Below are 22,294 nucleotides of genomic sequence, written 5' to 3'. Positions count from 1 at the left end.
GTTTGTTCAACAAACTATTAACAACGTATTTAGTGATCAGAACTCAGGTGGTGTCATTCTGAGATGTCTATGTCCAGACAGATGATGCCACCATAACTGTAACAAAAATCTGGTGGCCAGAAAGAATTGCCACATAAAAAGAGAACCTTTACAGGTCAGTCTCTGCCCAGATCATACAAAGAATTCCAACAAAACAAGGATGTCTGAGACGCTGATGCACAGCACCCTGCTCCCAGACACCCCTGGATCTATTAATGAACTGAGTAATTAAATCAGCATACTGCTCATGCTTAAATACAGTTAAAAATCAGGCACAGATTTTTTTTTCAAGTTAAAGCATTACCAAAACTAGAGGCCAAAAAAAAGTGTGATTGATCCAAAATCATTATAATCTTGCTAAAATGCGCAAGAAAGAAGAAAAAAATCAAAATCAATAGAGTTATGTTACAATTTTGAGTGGCCTTTAAATATTTTAAAACTAGTATTAGAAAACTCAGAACACTTGGTCATTACCTTGTGCTACAATAGGATTTTAGGCTTCCATTTACTGACATGAACCCTCAGTGCCAGGTTGTTTGTGCCTAATTTTTTTGTGCCTTTTTTTCTGATATGGAATGACCACAGAAGTTAAAATCTGTTTTATAAAATTGCAGGTACTTGAAAATGTAATGCACTGAACCATAACACAATTGATTTTTTTAACTAAACCCATGCTCATTAAAGAAGTGTAATTTCCAAATACTTTTTCCAGTGATTGCTCTAAATTAGAATAGCAAATTTTAAGATGGAATTTTCTAGTCCAATAAGCCTGGTACACAAAGCAATATTTGAATCCGTAATTTAAATGTTACAGTGAGAAACACTGATGGCTTCCTCCAACTGGTTCCCATTAGTTTTCAGATTACTGAATTACAACACATACATACTCAGCACATGCATTTCTGAGGACCTGCTGTGCAGCACCAGAATGAGGAATACCAGGAATACCGCAGGCCATTGTTGAAAGAGATAGTTTTGTTGGATTTTTTGTTTCTTAACGTCATTTCTGCTACAGTTACGGGAAATATTTCAGTTCCAGTGCACTCAATAGACGCCCATCTGGAAGAAGTGTTGGAACAAAAGCCTATATTGAAACAACATTTTTAAGCATAAAATATAGGTCTGGAATTTTTCTGACTATGTTTATACTATTTTTGTTACCAGCATCCAGTGACATTATGAACCTTCTGTGGTACACTGAAAAATCTTATATGATAGTAACAAAGAGGCTTTTAAAAGCCCCTCAACAGAGGGGGAAGTGGGAAAGGAAATAACACTAAGAAGGGGCAAGTAGACAAAGACAGAACAGTGAGCAGCTCTATGCACAGATGACTCATTCTGACATTCTATACAGGTGAGGGTATACAGGAAAAACTTCAGTTAACGAAAATTTCCAGGAATTTAGTGGAATTCTTTTATCCTCTGTCTTCACTTCCCTCCCCATAAATTTCAAGCACTCAGAAGTAGTCCTCCTGAGATTTTAACCCAAACCAAATGTTTGAGCAAGGCAGACTGTTATAAAATCTCAAGCAAGCAACATCCTTTAATTAAACAGGTACCAGTGTGTTTGGATATGCATGGAAGTTAATCCATAAGGAATACCAGCTGTACAATACACTGCCCTGTGCTTTGGTCACCTCTAGGCAGTTCACAAAGTCCAATCCCAATCATTAACCATCCATGGTGCCATTTTTTTCCTGACTCCTCCCTGCTGTAATTTCATAGGAGAAATTTTTCTTATAAAAATTTCAGTTGTTACAGGCTGCCTGGATAGGGCTGTATTAGTTTATACAAACCCAAAACGTTTAAAATCTTTTCCTCCTAGAAATCTAATTAATGACTTAGAAATCAGGTATTTTTATTGTGCTTCTGGATTAATACACCATAATTACCAAAGCTTACTAATTCTGATGTGAAAAATGCAATACAGTTACAGGCAAATATGGTTAAGTTTTGCAGTGATTTAGGAAAAAAAAGTAATAATTACTTGTTGTTGAACCTAAGAGGTAATATAAAGCTTAGTATGCTGACTCTTGTTTTATAAAACAAACTGAAGCTAGAACTGAATTATTAAGCACACCATATATTTTACAGATCTGTGCAAAGAAAACCTTATTTTTAATAATTAGGCATCAATTCCTCCAAAGAAAACAACATATTATTATAATAATTAACATATTTTTTTAGAAGGCCATGCTTCTTTAAATAGTCACATACTTCCAGAGTCCAAAGCTCATGTAACCTAATCTGTGTTTTCCTCAAATCCCCACAAGTCCATTTACTTAAAAACACCACGCTCCTGGATGGGTGCCTGGCGTACCAAACCTGTCCCGTCGTGCATATTTTTATACATGTTACTAAATTAGGAAAGCAGAGTGGACTAAGGTTATGCCAACTTGAAAAAAAGAACAGGGTCTGCATCAGTTTGTGCCTTTGCTTTTAAACTCACAACCATTATAAAAAAAAAAATTTGAACTTTATTAAGTATCAAAGTGATCTGCCCCAACCAGAGACAGTAATAAAAGTAGAAGGAAAATCTGGGGGGAGCAGGTAAGAAGCCAAATTTATTCCCCCTCATTTTGAAGCCTCTAAATCAAAATGTGGAACGTAATTTAAAAAAAAATGAGTTAGGACCACATATTTTCATGCCAGGGTCTAGAGTAAGAACAGAATTATTGGCATGCTGTACCCATCAGTGGAAATCTACTGTGAAAAGAAGGGAGGGAAGAAATCGTGTTTATGTGCCTTTAATTAAGATTTACCAAAATCCCTCATATTGAGCTCTATTCAGAATTCTAAGTTGAGTATTCAGGAAGTCTTTACCAGTTAAATACTGGTATGAATAGTAAATACAGATATTGTACTTTACAGCAACATTTTAGAAAATGAGAGAAATGAATATACAGTTTTCATATCTGGAAGTTTCTCCTGCCCCCACTTAGTAAAGCAAATTCCAAAGCAAAGCAGACTGCAATAATCACTCAACATTCCAAGGGTTACTGTATAAATAGACAAAGCAGCAATCAACAATTACAGTTTGATTTATAATTTTAGCAATGACTGAACCCTCCTTGTCATTACACCAAAGTTACGTAGGTAAGAGAAAATTATCTAGTATTTATCTATAAAAGTTATATATTTCAAAATTCATCTTCCTGAACTCTTCCAGCCTTCTGGAAGCACAAGTTGTTTCAGTTACAAAAACTCACTGATCTTACAGCTATTAATTTCCTATTAACTCAGAGGGTTATTCATTATGGAGAGATAATTATTAATTTCCTAATAATGGGTGGGAAGACTCAATCCTCCCTAACATTAAATATGATCAGACTCAAAAAGGTGTGGTCTTAACAAATGGAATGGGAACACCCAAGTTCTATTTCTGGCTAACACTGACTCCTGCTGTGGCCTGGAGCAAATCACTTCTGTAAAAAACACTTTTTTTCCACTCTGTAAAATGAGGATAACACTCCCTTATCAGCTTCACAGCATCTTTCTCAAATGCTTTGAAGATAAAGTTTTATAAGCCTACAAATGTATTTTAATGAGTCTTAAACTGACTGTATTTCTAAAACAATTTGCCTTAAAAAGGGAAAGGATTTGAACAGAACTGAAAAGAAGGGTCTCCATGCTGTTAATCTCCCTTAATATTCCTGCAGTTTGCACTTTAAATACACCAAAGGCACACTAATTCATTTTCCTTCAGTCTACCTAAAGGAAGCAAAATGGCAACAAGTGGATGCAAGATGCAGGAGTCCCCAGAGACTACACGTAAATGTGGATGTGCAATGGAAGCCATACATTCCCTGTCCTGGGGCAGGAACCTGCCCTGGACTGTGCCAGAGACCTGCACCCCTCCAGCAATGGCTGCTCCCTCAGCAGCACTTTCCTTTAACATTCAAACAAACAGCCTACCACTTTTGGCAACAAATTTGCTATTATTTGGTCACTCTTTTTTTTTCTTTGCTTGGTCAATGCACTCAACTCTTAAAAGTTCCTGAACAACAAACACAAAGGGAACATCGGTCTAGTCCATGTAAAGACAACTGCTGATTTTTTTTTTTCCCCCTTCTTAAAGGGAATTTTGCCAAAAGATGGGCTGGGATCATAAACCATACCCTCTTCTTTAATTACTTGCTTTTGCTCTTGACTTGGCAAAACATTAAGCTTTTCATTTCAGTAAATCTATAATTAACTCCAGCATGTGCTGAGTAAACATAACCTCACTTTTAATTAAATCTTAGAACAAGATGCTACAAAACTTGCTGTTTCTAAAGAGAAGTACCTCTCAAGTAAGGGGCAAAAAAAACATCTAATCCTTGTCAAGTAAGAAACTTAAATCTGAATTTGAGTATAACCCACCCTCTTTTAAGTCATCTGTTCCCCAAACATACATTCCAGCTACAAGATCAAAATGTAAACCTGAAGAGCCACCACTGCACATCAAAAGATTCCGAGGCTAAAGTCAAACCAAATCAAAATGCTAACAGCAGAACAGAGAACCTTGGTTTTGGGACGCCTCAAGAATAATTTTTGTAATGCATCTCACTGGATTTTTTTTTAAACTGTGGGGTAGTTCTTACACAAAGAGAAATAACATTTCTCAAGAATGAAAGGAGCTGAAATATCATATGCATTATAACCATCAGAAACAAAGGGGAACTTTCTAGTTAGTCATTTATGAGTGAGAAGATTCAGAAAATTTCCTTCTGACAGTACGTCCATATAGAACTAACTCTACAATTCTAAATTAAAATATCAATTCACTGATTAAAAGGAGAAATCTCTGAAAAAATAAAGTTCAGCTACTGTGAAAACACAATGTCACGACTAAGTCAAGTTCATATATGAACTAATGTAATAATATGAAATAACCATCTTTTGTTTATGCTGATTTTTTCCAGTAACATCTTTGGTGTCACACACTTCCAAATGGCCCTCAAGAATTTAGATTAAGTGCTACATTTAAATAGTAGAAAATTTCACAAAACTTACTTCATGTTCAAGAACTGCATTTACCAGAGCCAAATAAATGAACCAAGAAACTGTTAAAGACAGCAGCTACAAGATTTACAATTTGCAGAACAAAACAATGTTGTGCATTTAAATGAAAACAAGTACTCAAGAGAACTTTAGAGCATTAAATCTCCTTTTACTTATCTGCAACTGTTTTAATCAGCTCTTCTCTGAAAGGCAAAACCTCTCAGGGATTCTGATTACCCCAGAATACAGATACTGATGACTCTGTAGTAGGCAGAAGCTGGTCTGCTTATTAATCTTATCTAAAATATATTCAAAATATGACATTAAGAGAATTTCACTAAGTATTTTCTTCCAGCCATTTGCTATTGTATTTCAGTTTCAACATGCTTATTCTGGACAAATTCTTCCCTTTAATTCTCATAAAGTTCAGGTGAGTCACCTTTGAGCAGTTCTCACAACAGCTGAAGGATGCTGATGGAAGCCCCCTCAGCAGTGGCAGATCAAACGCAGAGCCTTGAGGCTAAAGCTCAGGATCTGATCCAAGGGCAGCACCGATTTGGGAGTGTTTGCTGAGCGCAAAGGAAGGACTATCACACTACCAGAGTACTACAAGAGTGCCACTGCACGTAAAGTCCTTCCCCACCTCCAAGGGACACCATTTCCATGCTTCACCTAATGCCCATTTCCCTCCTCATCAGTCCTGTATTGCCTGATTTCTTCAGGAAGATAAAGCTTATGCCTCTACACTGGCTGCATGTATTTTATCATTCTCTCCCATCTCCTCTCTTAAAATAATTTTTAAAAAATTCATTGGACAATCATGACCAAACCTGAGAAAAGCAAATTGGTTGTTATTATTAAACTGTCACAGGTTTTATTAAAACAGGAACTTAACAGATTAAAACCCTGCCCATCCCAGTGAAGATAAACCACACTACAGGCTCACCCTTTATCAGAGTCTGAAGAATCTCTACAATCAGACTAGAGGCTTAAATCTAGATCTTAAATGCACACTACTTCAATTGGTTTAAAATTTGATTTCTATAAGGCAAATCTTAAATACTAAAAATTTAGAGCACAACTGTGGAACAAAATCATTAAAAATGCATAATGAATCAACATATGCTATTAATTGCATTGTTTCTTCTAGCTCTTAATCACAATTAAGGAAGACACAACAAAGAATCATTCTTATGAATTAAAATGCAATAGAACAGTGGGGGTGTTCACACATAATAGCAAACATTTACCATCCAACTGTTTTGCAGCTGCAATGAAGATATTTTCTAGCAATTCATTTAGGATATTACTTAGTATCCTCCTAGATATCCATGGAATTTTGAAAAAAACCTGAGGGTACTTTTAACACCAGACACTGGGAATGGAGACCCAAGAGGAATGACTGGGCAACGACTCTGAAGTAATTTCCATAAATGACTGTGATCTTAACCCAAAAGCTCTTTTTTACTGCAGATCTTTAATTTCTGCACAAGCTGCACAGGTAGAAGCTAACTTTTATCTTAAATGGTTCCTTGTTATAAATTAAGAGCCATTAAGAGCTGTCTTTCCCCAGAAATGCAGGGCAAGAAAGCGGTGAACACACAGTAAAATGATGCACTGCAGTGAAATCACATCCCATCCTAGTTCAGATGAACTTTGCCAGCATTCCCAACAGAATGCCAGCTGACACTATAATGAAGATTCATGCTACCAGTATAATTAAGGATGAAACAATTCATCAGAATTTATTATTTTTCTCTCCTTTTTCAATTGTTGAACATAAGTGTTATTTTGAAACTCCTAAGGTTTTTTTTTTTGGTTTTTTTTTTTAATGAAGTCTTTGAAGTCTTCACAATTTTACAGAGAACATCTCAGAAAATATGCTTGGAAGCCCTCTTTGGGAATTGTTTTGTTTAAGAAACACTCAGTGCAGTAGATTAACTCTCCAGTGGGCAAATTATGCAGTGTGAGTGAAAGGCTAATCCTGCTTGGGCTGGTAACACTTGTGTGACATCCCGTCACATTGACGGTGACAGGATTAGCACCAGCAGCAGTAATGGCACAAAGGACACCACCACAAACACACAAAGACCACACACCACGGGATTCTCCACTGCACAAGAAGGCAACACAAGTATTATTTCTAAGCATGCAAACTTTTCATGCACACAAACCTAAACACACGCAGGGACAATGCTCAGGACCAAATTTTGTATAAACTTCAGGAGAAATTTAATGCAGAAAGTCTCAGCTGATACAAGTTCCTAATCAAATGTGGTAGACTCCAAATCAACTCTTCAGTAATGTAAATTATCCTTTTGAAAGTCTTTTTTGGAACCTTTTTAAGTTAATGTGTGAAGTTTTGCAGAAAATGTGTCACTTTCTCTTTGAACAAGTCTTTCTTTCATGGTACAGCACCATAAGGTAAATTATCTTTGAGGAACATAAAGCACACTCAAATCACTCCTTTCTTTTGAATGTAGGACATCTGAAAATTGATGGAAATTTTATTGGCCCTAGGTCATAATGTTTAACAGGTTTATCTAATTTCATTCCAGAGCATTTACATAGTCATATATTTTTTTTTCTTTCTAATCATAACCATCCTTTGACTTTTTTAAGCAGCCTAGAAAAGTGCAAGGAAAGGACAGTGAGATTTCTGCACCCAAAACTTCAAGGAGCATTTGCAATACATTTCTTGAGAATAAACAATGTGAACTTACAAACACATGAAGGTCACACTGAGAAATTAGTTAAAATAGAGCCAAAAGCTAATCCTGTTAGATTAAGTTAGACCAGTTTTTTGAAATCATAGCCTTAAATTTTTATCATCTCTGCAAATGAGAAAATGCAAATACACCAGAGAAAAATTAAAAACTGAAATAAAAAAAAAGTATTTGAAAATCATCATCATCTTCTCTGAACAGATGTAAGGGAGATGGAAGAATAATAATGTTACATCTGCTTATCAAAGTATTTAGAAGACAAAAAAAAAGTCATTCAAAATCTGCCTATGGCCAACTTTTTCTGACTTTGTGTCGCATTTACTTTGAATAAATTTTTCTATTTTATTATAAACTAGCAAGACAAACATTTGTTATCTACTGTCACAATGAGATAGAACTGCCATAGGCAAAGCTACTAGACACGTGTCTTTTTAGAAAATATGAGATTGGGGCTGTTGGGTGAAAAGAAAGGAAGGAAGGACCAGAATCCTTTATATTATGGAAAATTGGAAGAAACATCATTTTATCATAATGACAGTTGTCATTGGCATTTTGTGTCTTCTCAAAGAAGTTCAATATTTTCTTGATATGATGGCAAAGGCTGTTAAATAAATACATTTTTCCCACTTCAGCAGCATTTTTCAGTACTCTGCAAGCACACAGAGCACAGCTTTTTTCTAACTACAGAGCACACTGGGAGGAATACAAACAGCAATCCCTGCAAGTTGCACCACTCAGTAAACCAAGAGCAGATCACTTGGCAAGTGAAGTTGCAAGGCTGTGTCAGTGCTGTGACCCCTCACACACTGCACTCACCTGCAGGTAAATATTTCAGCTGGTTGTTCGCCAGGCGAAGGTGCCGCAAAGACCTCAGGCGGCCGATCTCTGGACACACAATCTCCAGGGCATTGTCACTTAGGTCCAGAAACTGCAGCTTAACCAAGGAGCCAATGGCTTGTGAAAGAACAGATTACAACATGAATGTGACCCAAGAGCAACATTAAAATCTTCACAGGACTGTGAGAGGAGAACAAGCCACAGTACCCGCCAGCTGTGTCTGAGCGCATCTCGAGGTGTTAAAGCCGGTCTCACAACTCAATGACATCAACTGTGGAAATGGTGCTCTAGCTAACAAGTAGCTCTGCTGGCAGTGAGACAAGGGATAACAAGTACAGTGGTGTACAGAATACTCCCATCTGTAGATTCTCCTCAAGACAATTCTGCTCTGAAACCACTTTCTCCATTCTCGTCCTTTGAGTCTATCCAATTTACATTCAGAAATAGCATAAATTGAACACAAATTCCTCAAGTTGAGCACATAACTCTGCAATTAAGACAAGGAAGAGAAACTAGTACAAGTTCTCGCTCCTTTGGGTTTCAAATCTGTCATGATCTAAACCAGCAGAGTATTCAGTGTGGTAACTGCCTGAAAGCAGCAGACACTCTGGATTTTTGTTTCTGTAGATGAGTGCCATTTAGCCTTTTCACTTTCTGCAATTAGAACTGGAGCAAACAGCATCTAGGTGCATTTGAGAATTCATTAAAAGAATTTAACATAGCATAAACAAGGATATTATCAACTAAAAGCTACACTGGTATATTTTGTATTAAAATCTTAAATGTTTTATGGGAAAATAAAGGAAAAATAGGCCTCTTCAAAAAAGAAAAATGAATATTTTATGATTTCTGCCACTTATCATGAGCTGGTAGATTACTTACCTTCAGGTACAACAACTATGTTATTTGAATGAAGGTACCTGGGGGGAGGAGAAAAAAGCAGAGGACACCACCTGTTACCCTCAAGGACTTCTGCTACATATTCAGTTTGCAAAATATCCAGTTTCAGACTGAACGAGCACCCTCAAAGCCATTCCTCCCTATGACCACAAAATCTGTGGAAACTATAAACTGGCAATGGACAGGTACTTAAGTTGCACTTGGATTATTAAGTGATTAGCATAAAAATAAAAGAAAATTACATACCACTATGTAAAACAAACTGTTCACAGTTACAATAATAATGGGCTTTAGTTTTGAGAGTCATATGGAGGAAAACAAAAAGGGAAAAGAATAAGCAGAGAGAATAACCAAAAATGAATCATTTTGATCACCAGGTTATTTGACACTAAATGCTGGCCAAGGAAAGAAAAAAAGCCCATGCCCACACAAGTTATACAATTACAAACATTTTCCCCTGCACATAAACTCTCACACCTTTACTGAAGAAATAAGCACATGATCTATTCCCTGCAAGTGGGTTTTTCAAACTTAAAGTACCTTTTTCAAAAGAAAAAAACCAATCTTACACACGGTTATTTATGCTGCTACAGAGGGTGGACAGATCTCTCACTAAGAATATTCAGCACCCTCCAATGGAGCACTTCCAGTACTTCTGGTAACATAAACACTGATCTTAGATTTTACACATTTCAGATTTCAATCATCATTGCTGGAAAAGAACAATTCGATCTTGTAGTAAATAACAGTAACAAAATTTTCCAATAGTAATATCCAACTGTAAAGGAGTATTGAGTACTCAATGTTCAATTGCTTAGGCACACATGGAATTATTTTCATGGCATGTTTTTTTCCACTGTATTCCAAGAGCATTTAGTAAAGTAGGAGCCCCTCTTTGCAGGGAGGCAGAACAAAGGAAAAGACACATGAACATTTCAACTGCATGGGGCATCTGAACCTTCTCTTTCTTTAAAAATTGTAGTTTGCTAAAAAAACATAAGAATAGTATACATGTCTGTAGAAACATAGGATGAGAATTCTCCTACCCATTTCAGCTGCAGCTCCTGAAAATATTTGTGAACTATTTTCCTTAAGCTAAAAAAACGGTATTATGAGGAGCTACACCTCATAGCCAAGCATCAGGGGCATAATATATACAAAAAAAACCACGAGTCAAATAACTAAGGATGTAACTTTTAGGAAAATAAAAATAATTTAAGCTTGTCTCTCAAAATTAAAAGCTACTGTAACAAATTATTCTTTAAATAACTCCTTATTTTGTGGTCTCTTCTCTGACAACAAAACACCTCTTATTGTCTCATCAAAAATTGACTTGTCCTATGAGAGCTGCACAAACACAGCCCATTGTAGCTCTCCCTAGACCACCAGAATGTGTGGGGTAATGGTGAGACACCTGAGCTTGCTGAACACCAAATAATTAAGTTTGACTCCTATAAATCAGTGTTTGTAAGAAATTATTTTAAGCTGTAATTTAAACAGGTTTTCCTAAAAGCACCATCAAATAGCGGAGATTTCCTGATGCCCAGTGGCAAATAATGGTATCAAATATAAAAATATTTATTTTATAGCTTCAGAGCACAAAGACTCTCAAGACAGGGGCATGATGAGATAGGATTTGCTCTTGAGCGAGTCAGAGACTGCAGTGACCTGGAAACCAGTTGAGTTATACTGTGGCCACAGGTACCAGAAAGGTGACATTAAAGGGCCAAGATGACAAGATCAGACAGCTGAGGGCATTGACTCCTCAGATAAACACCTCCTGTGTGGAGCTAGCCATTACATAAACACAATCAATGCTCCATCAGTTACTCATCTGAAACTGAGACAAAGAACTTAAAACGGGAAAAGAGGATGTCCCTTTTAACCCCCCACTGCCAATCCTACCACACAAGGAAATCACAACTTTATAAGAAAAGGGGAAGGAAGAAAACATTATCTCAGGGGCTTAAGTCTTAAATTAATTGTCAAAATAATCCAGTTCATGGGACATCCATTTTTTGGATAAGACTGGATAAACTGCTCTGCCTACAGCAATCATCATTCCATAGTTACCACCTGTATGTGCTCACCCCTGCTCCTATTTGAGAATCTCTGACTTGCTTCCAAAAACTTATTACTAAAATCAGCAAGACTGAGATCATAAAACCCCTGGGAGATGGGGTGGGAATGAGTAGCCAAGGATGGGCTGGAGGCTGTAACCTGTTACTATGGCTCTGTCACAACCCTCTGACCACTGCACTGGGAGGTTCCAGGGCTTTATCAATGTGACAAGTCCACACAGAATTTAGGGGGTAAGTATTTTTTCCCTTAGCAGTATAGACACTTGTATAAAGGTTCTTTTCATACAATAAACAAGAAATTTAAAAAAAAATTAAAATGGGACTGAATACACCTACTTTAAAAAAAAAGTCCAACAACAAACAAAAAAAATCACACAAAAAAAATTACCCTTTCTTGCCCTCCAAGAAAGCCCTTCACACTTAAGAGAAGTTATATGCAAGCAATACATTCTAGATTATTTTGAGATGGATAAGCATCATAAAAATATATTAAAACTCCTACACAAACTCACAATTCCACGAGGTTTGGAAGCTTCTGTGCAAGGTTTTCTGGCTGAAAGAGAGTTAGAGATTTTTTAGGTTTCAAAACAAAAACCAGACACACGTTTATTGTGTGCCCAAGTCATTTTAATCGCCGTACTATGACACATCAGCAGGAAAAATGGCAACAAGCGTCTATACAATACTGTTTCCATACCCCCAAATATCCATCAGGGCCATCTTGGGTGTATCCCAGGTGAGCAATACACTACTGAACAGAACTACAGCCTAGAAGTGACATTATCACACCCTCAGCAAAATAGGAATCAGATTTCTGAGACTGAAAAGATGGATTACCTAATCTACTTTTGAAAATACATTCAAATAAATTAGTTAGTTGAAGGCAAGAGATTGCTAAGAAGTTGCAGCCTTTACAGACTTAAAGCAGAACAAGAACTACACAAGATGTCTAACCAGAATGTATTGTATAATGCTGCTAAACTGGGAAATGACCTACCATCTTTGTGTAGCTTAATCAATTACCACCAAGCCAGAACTGCTGAATCCATCAAACTAAGATTTTCATATTTACATATTAACATGTATATCATTTCCTAAGTGCCAACTGATCCCTAGCTGTAATTCTCTTCTCTGGTGCCATTTATAACCATGAACATATATCACAAAATTGGCTTCACAAGTTTCAGATGTCATGTTGGAAACTGTACTCAAAATTATTCAAAGTTAAGACAGTTTTATTGCTTAAGAAACCTGCTTAACGTAGATTTGTTTTACTGAAGAAAAGGGATTACAATACTGATATATGCACAAACGACTGCTTTTTAAAAGCAGCTTGATCACATAATTAAATTCCTGTTAAAGCTAGAAATTTTCATGTAAATAAACATGATGTGTGATAGCTTAAATAGATACATTATCTAAAATATATAACTGTGTTCGTAACCTGATGATGGAGGAATATGCTAACCTGAAAAAGTAATGTCATAATATTCTCACGTAGAAAACATGCCCCACGCACGATCTGAGTAAAAAGCCCAGTTTGCTTAACTCGGGAGCAGCAATTTATGGGTCAGGCCAAGAAATGTCGGGTGAGGTCAAGACAGCGCTGCGGTGACGTCAAACCCAAAAGGCGCTCTCGCTGATCTGGGGCTGCCACCTCGCGGCAGCTCCGCCACGGCGCAGTCATGGCCCCGGAGCGGACTTTATTTGGGCAAACATCAAAGCTTCAACTGGGAAAATGTGCTCAAGCACAAAAACAATTCAAGCCTTAACTGAAAAAAAAAAAAAAAAGAAAAAAGCGTGGAAAAAACCAAATTCACTGCCATCCTGCAGGCTTTATTACAATAAGGATGTTAACCTGAACCACAAACCATTGTCACTATTCCACCTGCTGCTCTATCAGAACAGCATCACATATTCTGAGGTAGTAAATTAAGAACAATTATCCTCAGTCCTGCTTCTGACAGAGCCAACAACACAAACACCTATTTCCTTTCAACAGAAGGAGAAACTGAGTACTGGACAGCTCATGTTATCAAAGATTAACTGAGAAGTGGAAGATTTGATGCTGGGATACAGGTGTGCTGCATGGCTCCTTGATCCATTCATTATGTCACAGCACTCCATCACTTCCACCTTGCCAATGAAGACAAAAATGAAATTATTCTTAGCCAAGGTAAATTCTGTCAGCATAACTATCCCAGACATTTCATAGGAGCCATCTATCAAGGACAGGAGTCACTTGAGAAGAGCAAAGAACAAAAACTGATTTAGTAATTTATTTTCAGAATTCTGAAGGAATGAACCAGTGGGACAAAAGTACCACCTAATTTTAGAGAAATATGGTGCAGGCTTCGTTTTGATGGATGTTAATGATGTTTATGCAATTTGAAGTGTTTATCGATGATCTATTGCTCATCACCTTGCATCAGAGAAATATAAGGAACATCTTCCTTCAATAATTTGTTTTCAACTATTCTCAGATGAGATTTCCACTCCCTGCACTGCCCCCGTGTACCCAACTCACAACTTTAATAAAATTGAGAACACTACTTGTCCTACCTGTAGTGGACATCAAAAAACCTCATTATGAAACTCTGCTTTGTAAAAATATCAATGATTTCCGTTTTCCCCAGTTCCTCCTGTTTTTTCCTCTCCAATCTCTCAACCTTTTCTCCCATGTTCTCTAAAAGTCCCTCGTTGCTGCTCTCTAGGTTCTCTCCAATTCACCCAGGCTGTCCATGAGTATGAAACCCTCTGCTCCAGCTTGTGCTTTAGCAGTATCCAGTAATTACTTCCTTCTGCTTTTAATGGAGATTGTGAAACTTTCCATGTTCCAAAAGACATCTGCCTTTTTTTGTAACATGCTGCTGACTTGATCTATTTTGGTCCACTACAACTTCCAACATCTCTTCTGTGGAACAGATGCTCAGTGAATGACACCCAAATTTGTTTGCCTAGTTCCAACAATAGCGCTGAGCACTTGAATGAGATCCCAACAAGGCACATTATGAGCAAGTTATCCTGATTGCTGTGAATCTAATCATGCTCTGCTTCATGCTGTTTGAAAGCAATTTTGTCTAAGTATGACCTACATTTTAACTTTTGTTTCAGTTTCTTTATCCAGGTCTTAACACTTAAATGCAAAACTCTCCTTATTGTTTAATCTTTTGAGCAGTGCAAAGTTTGTGAACCTTACTGCGTTAAATAATCACTGAATTTCACAAAGTGTCAAGACAGAGTTGTTTACAGTCTTTGGCTGATTTTATAACAGTTTTGATTTGTAACCGTGAATCCTATCCTCCCGTTAAATTATTAACACATTATTAAATTACTGCCCAAAACCAGAGTGCTAAAATAATTCTCTGCAGTACATGTCAACTTAAGTGACTCATCCAAGATGCAGAAAAGGCATAAAATCTTCAGAATCCTTTCTGCTTTTGGCCCTTAAAGTGGAGTACTGGACTTGTTCTAGGAAACCCTGAAAACTGTACAATTTTGGTGAATTTTAAGTAGTCATGCCCTAAGCTCCTCTACCCTTGCTATTATTTTACCTCTCATACCATGGAAGAGCCCACCAAAAAAAAAGCCAACCAACAAATCCAAACCAATCAAGCAACCAAAAATGAAGACTTGGAGACTTGAACCTATTGACAGTGGCAAGTTTTGACTCTATAGAATAGAGTCTTACCAGCTCAGAACATCTCTCACAGTTATTTAACAACCTCACACTGAATTCTGAGGTCACAACATCCACTCAGGGTGAGAATTTCTTCAGTCCAGGGAAAAATTAGAAGAAATCCCAAAAGAAAATCCCACATTAACTGTGACATTAGCTGACATTAACTGTGTTCTCCATCCTCAGCAGCCCACAGATACAAGTTTTTACTGGCACCTTAACAGCAGGTTTGGAATTAAGACCCCGGGACTGACATTGCCTTTGAAATTGGGCACACACCAAGGGAAAAGTCATTCAGCCTAATGAAGAAATGTAGAATAGACTGCATAGCATCTACTAACAGGAGAAAGGCCTGAGCACTTATGAGAGTACAATGTATAGGGTAAAAAAAAAAAACAACCAACAGAACAACAAGCCTGACAAGAAAACCCCCAGCAGCTCTTCAGAGCTTCAAAAGGGTAACCATAAAATGTCATGAACTTCCATTTATTATTCTCTACATTACCCATGCAAGTTCAAATACTCTTATCTTATAGCTGATGACATCATTCAGGGTCAGATTATCTATCACATTATCATTTTTTTCCTGTTTCAAAAATCAGAATTCCTAAACACGCAGACAGTAAACATTGCAATAAAGAGGTTGTCGTACCAATGTGGTCAGGGAATTTCTTTTCATGTAAAGTCTCTCCAAGTACTGCAGCCCCTCATCTTTCAGTAACTCCAGAGGGAAGTGATGGAGATTTCGGTAATTTAAGAATAAGTTCTTGTGCCTTTCCAGCTTTGCCTCAGAGATTGTTTTACACAGTTCTGATGCCATGACTAAGCACCACATCTACTGCATCGCATCTTCTGAGAACAGACCCATTTCTAGGAGACAAAAAGAGGAAAAAACCCCAGTATTATCAAAGTGCAGTTATGCCTTCTTTTGCAGGAAGAGTCATTACAGATTATCTGATAATTTACCTAAACACTCTTGTTCCAGTTCATACACAAAAGTCCCCAGAACATCCACACCATAAGCTATGCTAGAAGCAAGTCTTTGACTATTTTCTGGATCAAACTTTAGTGCATTATAGGACCTGAAATAACAAAATCTTTAGGTATATTTAATGTTTTTAGTTTCATCTACATTCAGTAGGCCTTTCAGATTACTTTGTCAAAACTGCCACCACAAGAAGAAAAAAAAAGCAACCTCTATTAACCATTATTGATGTCCCACATCTGTCCTGTGACATGTGCTAAAAAAAGAATCCACAAATAAGAAAAACACACAATTAATAGAGGATTTAGTCTCAGATGACTAAAACACACCATTATCTTTTAAATCAGTAAGACAAAAGGTAATGAAAGTTTGAAGTGCTTTCCCATATAAAACTAGTGGAATAATTTACCAGTTGGGAGAGATAATTGGGATGGATAACCAGTAAAGCCATTTAAAAATAATACACTAATATATGAGAAATCTGAAACTCACAGTGAGGAAATTTATAAAGGGTTAAATAAGACAGCAGATTTTCAGCTCGCTCTACTAAAAATAAAACCAGAAAGAACAAAGTGTCAAGCTTTAACTGACAGTTTCAAAACCAGAAAACAAAAGCAGGAAGACAAATTAAAAATTAACTCATATCTGAAACCTGACATTATTCAACTAGTTTTTCACATATAACCAAAATTCAAGTCAATATTATGCTGTCTGGATTTAGACAACAGCAGCAATGCTGCATCTTTTTAACTATCTCAGAAAAACGTAATAAACCCAAACTGTTTACTAATTTAAAATTACCATTTTGCTACAGACTTGTGTATATAAATTAATTCCCATTAACAAAAGGCAAGGACTCAGAACTGCTTCCCACCAATAACTATTTTATTTTAGTTCAATCCCTCACTGAAGGAGAGGTTTTTAATCATAACAGATATTGGAAGTGAAGGTCCTGAATCAAGAATCCCATCTGATGACAGGCATGGTACACAAAACTCCAGCTGAAGATTGACAAACCAACCATACATGTAAATCAAACTACTTCATTAGTTTGAGTAATTTCCTTGATTTGCAGATAACAGCTCTTAGCAGTGATCTGTGTCCTTCTGGAGCAATACACATTTGTGGAGTTTTTAACAGTTGCCTTCATTAGCTGTTTTAGGGAACAGGGCACACACACTGGCCCTTGGCACTGCTAACATTAAAGCTCTCTTAGTCCAGAAGATCAAGGAAATTGAAGCCATTACAATTCCCAACTCCACTTCTGTGATCAGCATAAAAATAATTAATGGAAAAGCATTAAAATTTTTCACGTGCATAGTCTGAGTATTTATTATTAACTTCTACAATATAAGACATCGTAAAGGAAAACTCATCTTTCTCTGAATCTTTTTTAATCAGAAGCTGAGAAATGACAAAACATATGCATAAATATCCAATAGCCTTCCAATTTGTCCAGAAATGGTTTTTAGGTGCCCTGCACTTGTGGGCTTCTCTTTAGAGTTTTGACTCCATGTAACAACTGCACATTTAGCCATGGCACACACGGATACACAGACATCCAACCCCACAGATACAAAGTCCAGTCACAACCTACTTTGGCTCTTACTTCAAAGGAACCTCCTCCTACTCCCTTCCACCACCAGCCAAACTTTTCCTCTCTCAATTATCTTTTTCCAAGGATGAGGCGCAGCCTTACCAAAGAGGAACAGCCACAACCACGGTCTTTAAGGGAGGTAAAAAAGGAGGATGAGGGCTGATAGCACCCAGTGACGATGGCCCTGTGAGGAGCCGGGTCCTTCGGGGAAGAAAAGGGAGAGAAGGAAGGGGCAGAGGGCACAGGGGAGATGGAGGGAACGATGGGAAAGAGAGGTGGGAACGGGGGGAAAGGGAGGGAAAGAGGGGCACCGGGCAAGGGGGACACGGGGAAGAGAAGGAGGAACGGGGAGACACGGGGGAAACGGGAGAGACAGGGAAAAACGGGCCCGGCCATAGCGCGCACCCCCTCACGGAGAGGCGCCGTGCCCGCGCGGTCCGGCGAGCAGAGAGCAGGGGCAAAACACCGAAGACGACCCCCCCACCGCCAGGACCCGATCGCCCTGTCCCTGTCCCCCCCCCGAGGCCTGGCCGGGTCACTGCCACTCACCGGGGCCGCCGCAGCGGGAGCGGCGCCGCCGCCGGCCCAGAGACCCGGGGGCGGGACGGGACGGACCGCGCGAGACCGCGGCCGCCGCGCGGCTCTCGCGAGACACCACCCCACCCCACCGCGGGCAGCAGCCAATCACAAGGCTCCGTCTCTCCCGCCTCCCTCCGCCAGCCAATGGGAGCGCGCCGCCCCTCAGCGCCTCGCCCGTTCCTCGCTGCGGGCTGCGGGCGTTCCCGGTGTTCAGGTGTTCCCGCTGTCCCGGTCCTGGTGCGGCTCCTTCAGCGTGTGGGCTCCACTTGCCTCCCCGCGTGTTCACACAGCCCCCCGGTGCTAACAAGTGATCCCTGCTTAATCGCTGATAAAGGAGAACATAATTTGCTGATAAAAGTTGTGGTCAGAGACCACCCTCTCAGCTTTGGTGCAGCTGCCGCTGCCTTTTTTTCTGTGTTAGGAGCGGAATGGAGACCCTCCGGCGATCTTGCGTGCACCCACAACCTGCCCATCACGGCCATTTTTTTACCCATGATAGTTGGCCTTTGGAAACGTTTTGATTTTATGTGTATTCACACACATTAAGGTGACATATAAAGGCTTGTTTGTGTCGTGTCAGTTCTCTGCTGACGGCAAATTCCCTTATACTCAGGGTATTTTACATGACCGGCTATTAAAAAGTTGCTTTTTGCTGAAGATAGCTCTACAGCTGGCTAAAAAAGAATCTCAGCTGCAGAAAACCTCTTTCTGATTTCCACAGACTAATTAACATAAACTGGTCCTAACAAAATTTATACCGCAGTTGTGCAGGGTTACCAAGACGAACACCTTGCAGACAACATTTCTTCTATATATTCACATAACTTTCACTTGAAATAAATCAACATGCAAAAAAGCTTAAGATCTTTTCCCTTGCAGATTCATTTCTCTCTTTTTCAGTTCTAAATAAAGAATAGCAGCCCTTAATGGCTCATTTGTCATTTTCCTGCACTTGAAAGGCAATAATTGATTGTGACAACTACACTTGCTCCATCTTAATTTCCAGTTGCAGTCCTTTTGGAGTTGTTTTTTTCAGAAAAAAGTAGATCGCATTTTGTTGAAATAATTTACCCTTCAAAATTCAACATCCTCCATATTTATCATATACTGCATACATTTTTTCTTACTGTGGTTGATAGCACTTGTCTATTTTTTTCAACAGATGTTAAATTCCAGGAAGTGGTCTGCTTATAGACCACCATGGTTTTAAAAGGAGTAAATACATCACACTTCTTAATGCCACTTTGGTCTAGCACTATAAATATCTGAGAAATTAAAAGTTAAGCATATTTCAGACCAAAGTAGAAGCCAAATATGAGGACTGTTAGCAACGCGTTCCTCAGAGAGAATTCAATGTGTCAAACCAAATGTACTTCTCCAGGATATTGAGTCATTGATCAGGACAGAAACTGTGTTTCTGTCTTCTTCGACTGAAATAGAAAAGGAAAGATGAAGCTTTTCTTCCTGGGAGACCAGCTCTTAACAGAGCCAGGATATTTATTGTGTTTATTTACACGTGTTGTAACAGTTTGGGGTTTTTTGGTGGGAGATTTTTTTGAGAGAGTAACAGGTAGGAGATAAACACTGATATTTTTGAGACCAATTTTTGTCTCTTCTGTTCTGCTCACACCAACACATCACTTTTTCTTGTGTCTTTCCCCCGAAAGGTCACTCAGGATTCTCTCTTTGTTTTTTGTGTAGCCTGAATCGCACACTCATTCATTCTCTGTTTTTTTCCCCCTTAACCAATGCCATGGTGATCTCTGAAAAGTGCTGCTCTCAGATCCGAAAGCTGATCCCCGAAGCTCTGATCCTGCACAGCACAGGTGTCCAGTCTTGCTGGTGTAGTCACAAGGCTAAAAATGATGAGCAGAGCACGGATATTGGAATCTGATCTTCTGTTGAGGAGAGCATTTGCCTCATGGTTGCCAAATCATTCTCATCTAACAAGTCAGACTAATGCGATCTCCCTGCTAAGTAAATTTTACTGTTTCTTTACCCTGATTTTTTATTTTTGTGCTTCTGAGAGCACAGGAGGCTTGACTTTCCCATTTTGCTAAGAAGGATGGCCAATCTTACCTGGGCCTACATAAAAAACCTAATAAAACTTGCTTTGAAATGCCAGTTTAAAGTAGATCTATTCAAGTAGTTTTCAGTTGTCAGTGACTTGAAGATCCACCATCATCCAGTGGTTTTCTGGAACAAATCCAGTAATTGGAGCAAAAAGGCACAGCTTCACTGGTGATGCCTTGTGGGTGCCAAAATCACACAAATCTGATGAAGACAGTGTGAATAAAAAGAGATGATGCTATACCAGATTTATTACACAAGGTAACTAATTGAGACTGACAACTTTGGGAAGATACAATTGGAAATACCTTTGCATAATAAAGGTTTATGCAAACATTTTCTTTTGTTTTGCCAAGTGAAACGTGAAGAAATTATTTTTATTGAGGTTTTTATGATGAGTTTCCTAGCTCTCAGTGTCACAGACTTACAAGATCCAAAGTATCTCGGTGAACTTTTGAATCTGAGTTTGAACACTGTGAGGTTCCGCCTCCCTAATAATCCTTCCTGCATGAGTCTTTTCCACCCAGTGCTGTGGATACCACTTACATTGAATCATGTGCATTAAATTAGACTTTGTAAGTTTGGATTATGATAAAAATACCCACTTAGCAATTAAAGGTCAGTTTTTAGCAGCAGGAAAATTCAGTGTGATTGATGCACGACAGCGAGAGAGTGTTTCTCCTTTAAGGTCGAGTAATTACTAAGTATTTTTATTCTCTGCTTTTCAGTGTGTTAAGTAGCAGCAGAAAATGGGCTTTCTTGGACGTCACTGTGTTCTGAGAATTACAGTGAGGCAAAAATCCATCAGTAAACACTGAGCTCATGCAGTTATGCTTGATACAGAGAGGTCCTGTGGGCTGGAGGAATCTTCTAGGCACAAGGAATCAACAGATCAGTCCAGTGATCAATAGATGCAGTTTCAGCTTTCTTTAGTTTCTGGTGTGTACGAGTGTTAGCACAAGTGTGTAAAGCAGTAGTAACCCAGTGGACTGCCTGGTGTATCTTCCAGGTCTCACAGCCAGTGAACATATTTTCCATGCTGAGACTGGAGAAGAATCTGCTTAACACATGCTTGGGACATTTGGAGGGGTCTAGGAAAATGGCAGAGCTCTCCTTTACATGGCAAGATTCCAGCACAGGGGCTGAAGGGTTTGTGCTGTCCTATTGTCTTCTGCTTATCCCTAGAAAATGAACATTGCCTGGAATTTTGAAAGCTCTTATGCAGTTGAATATGCAATTTCATTTTTCTGCTCTTACAGACAGCAAGGGGTGGCTTTCTCCCTCACCAGAGGACTAATAACTTCCATTTCTCTTTGAACAAGAGCCAAGGGCCTTGTGTCATGATCCGGTTCTGCAAACTGAGATTTGAAGAAGCAAACAGAACATTTCCAGTTTGCATCCTTTCTTGTAGAATTTCTAATCTTAATTCTTCTTACCCTTGTTTTCACTTTACAGTCTTACATAAGATCTTTTTCAGTCAATCCAGATTTCATATACATAATGATACAAGATTCAGTTGGTAGAAATGTCAAGAATTTTGGATCTGTTCTTTCCACAGGTTTATTTTGCATCATGCATCATTTGTTGGTTTGTCTCTTGTACCAGAAAGAAATAAACTGTCTAAAATGTTTGGTCTTTACTAATGTAGAAAGAATTCATTTTCCAGAAAGTCCTCATTCTTCTTAGGAAGTCTTTCGTAACTTCCAGTTAGTAATTTTGGTTTAGGGACAAAGCTCTCTTATTCGAGTGGAATAAAGTTACAGTGACTCATCACAGTACCACTAACTTTGATTCCATAAATGTTTTAACTCTGGCTTC

The 22,294-nt window shown here is 38.4% G+C and overlaps 1 protein-coding gene and 1 long non-coding RNA gene across 9 annotated transcripts in view; one reads left to right on the top strand and one right to left on the bottom strand.

Annotated features, from left to right (window-relative positions):
- Positions 1–18,469, bottom strand: part of LRRC28 (leucine rich repeat containing 28) — a 55,207-nt gene extending 36,738 nt beyond the window's left edge. For 3 of the 8 annotated variants that reach the window (XR_011154089.1, XM_069025395.1, XM_069025398.1), the window contains exons 1-5: positions 18,377–18,469; positions 15,898–16,115; positions 12,079–12,119; positions 9,468–9,505; positions 8,565–8,702 (exon numbers count right to left, since the gene is read on the bottom strand). Coding sequence is in view for 5 of the 8 variants with exons in the window: in XM_069025395.1 (XP_068881496.1) it covers positions 8,565–8,702; positions 9,468–9,505; positions 12,079–12,119; positions 15,898–16,080 (400 nt within the window). In the remaining 3 variants the exon portion in view is untranslated. Of the gene's footprint in view, positions 1–8,564; positions 8,703–9,467; positions 9,506–12,078; positions 12,120–13,034; positions 13,339–15,897; positions 16,116–16,211; positions 16,322–17,929; positions 18,302–18,376 lie in introns of those variants that run through there. The other 5 variants (XM_069025397.1, XM_069025396.1, XM_069025400.1 and 2 more) reach the window with 5 other exon arrangements.
- Positions 17,225–22,294, top strand: part of LOC138116284 (uncharacterized) — a 37,568-nt gene continuing 32,498 nt past the window's right edge. Inside the window, exon 1 of the long non-coding RNA XR_011154090.1 lies at positions 17,225–17,966. This is a non-coding gene — a long non-coding RNA (uncharacterized lncRNA). The remainder of the gene's footprint in view (positions 17,967–22,294) is intronic.

Source organism: Aphelocoma coerulescens, chromosome 10, assembly GCF_041296385.1.
Source record: "Aphelocoma coerulescens isolate FSJ_1873_10779 chromosome 10, UR_Acoe_1.0, whole genome shotgun sequence".
NCBI classification, from domain to species: domain Eukaryota; kingdom Metazoa; phylum Chordata; class Aves; order Passeriformes; family Corvidae; genus Aphelocoma; species Aphelocoma coerulescens.
The sequence above is the reverse complement of the archived record's forward strand: the minus strand, read 5'-3'. Positions and strand labels throughout refer to the sequence as shown.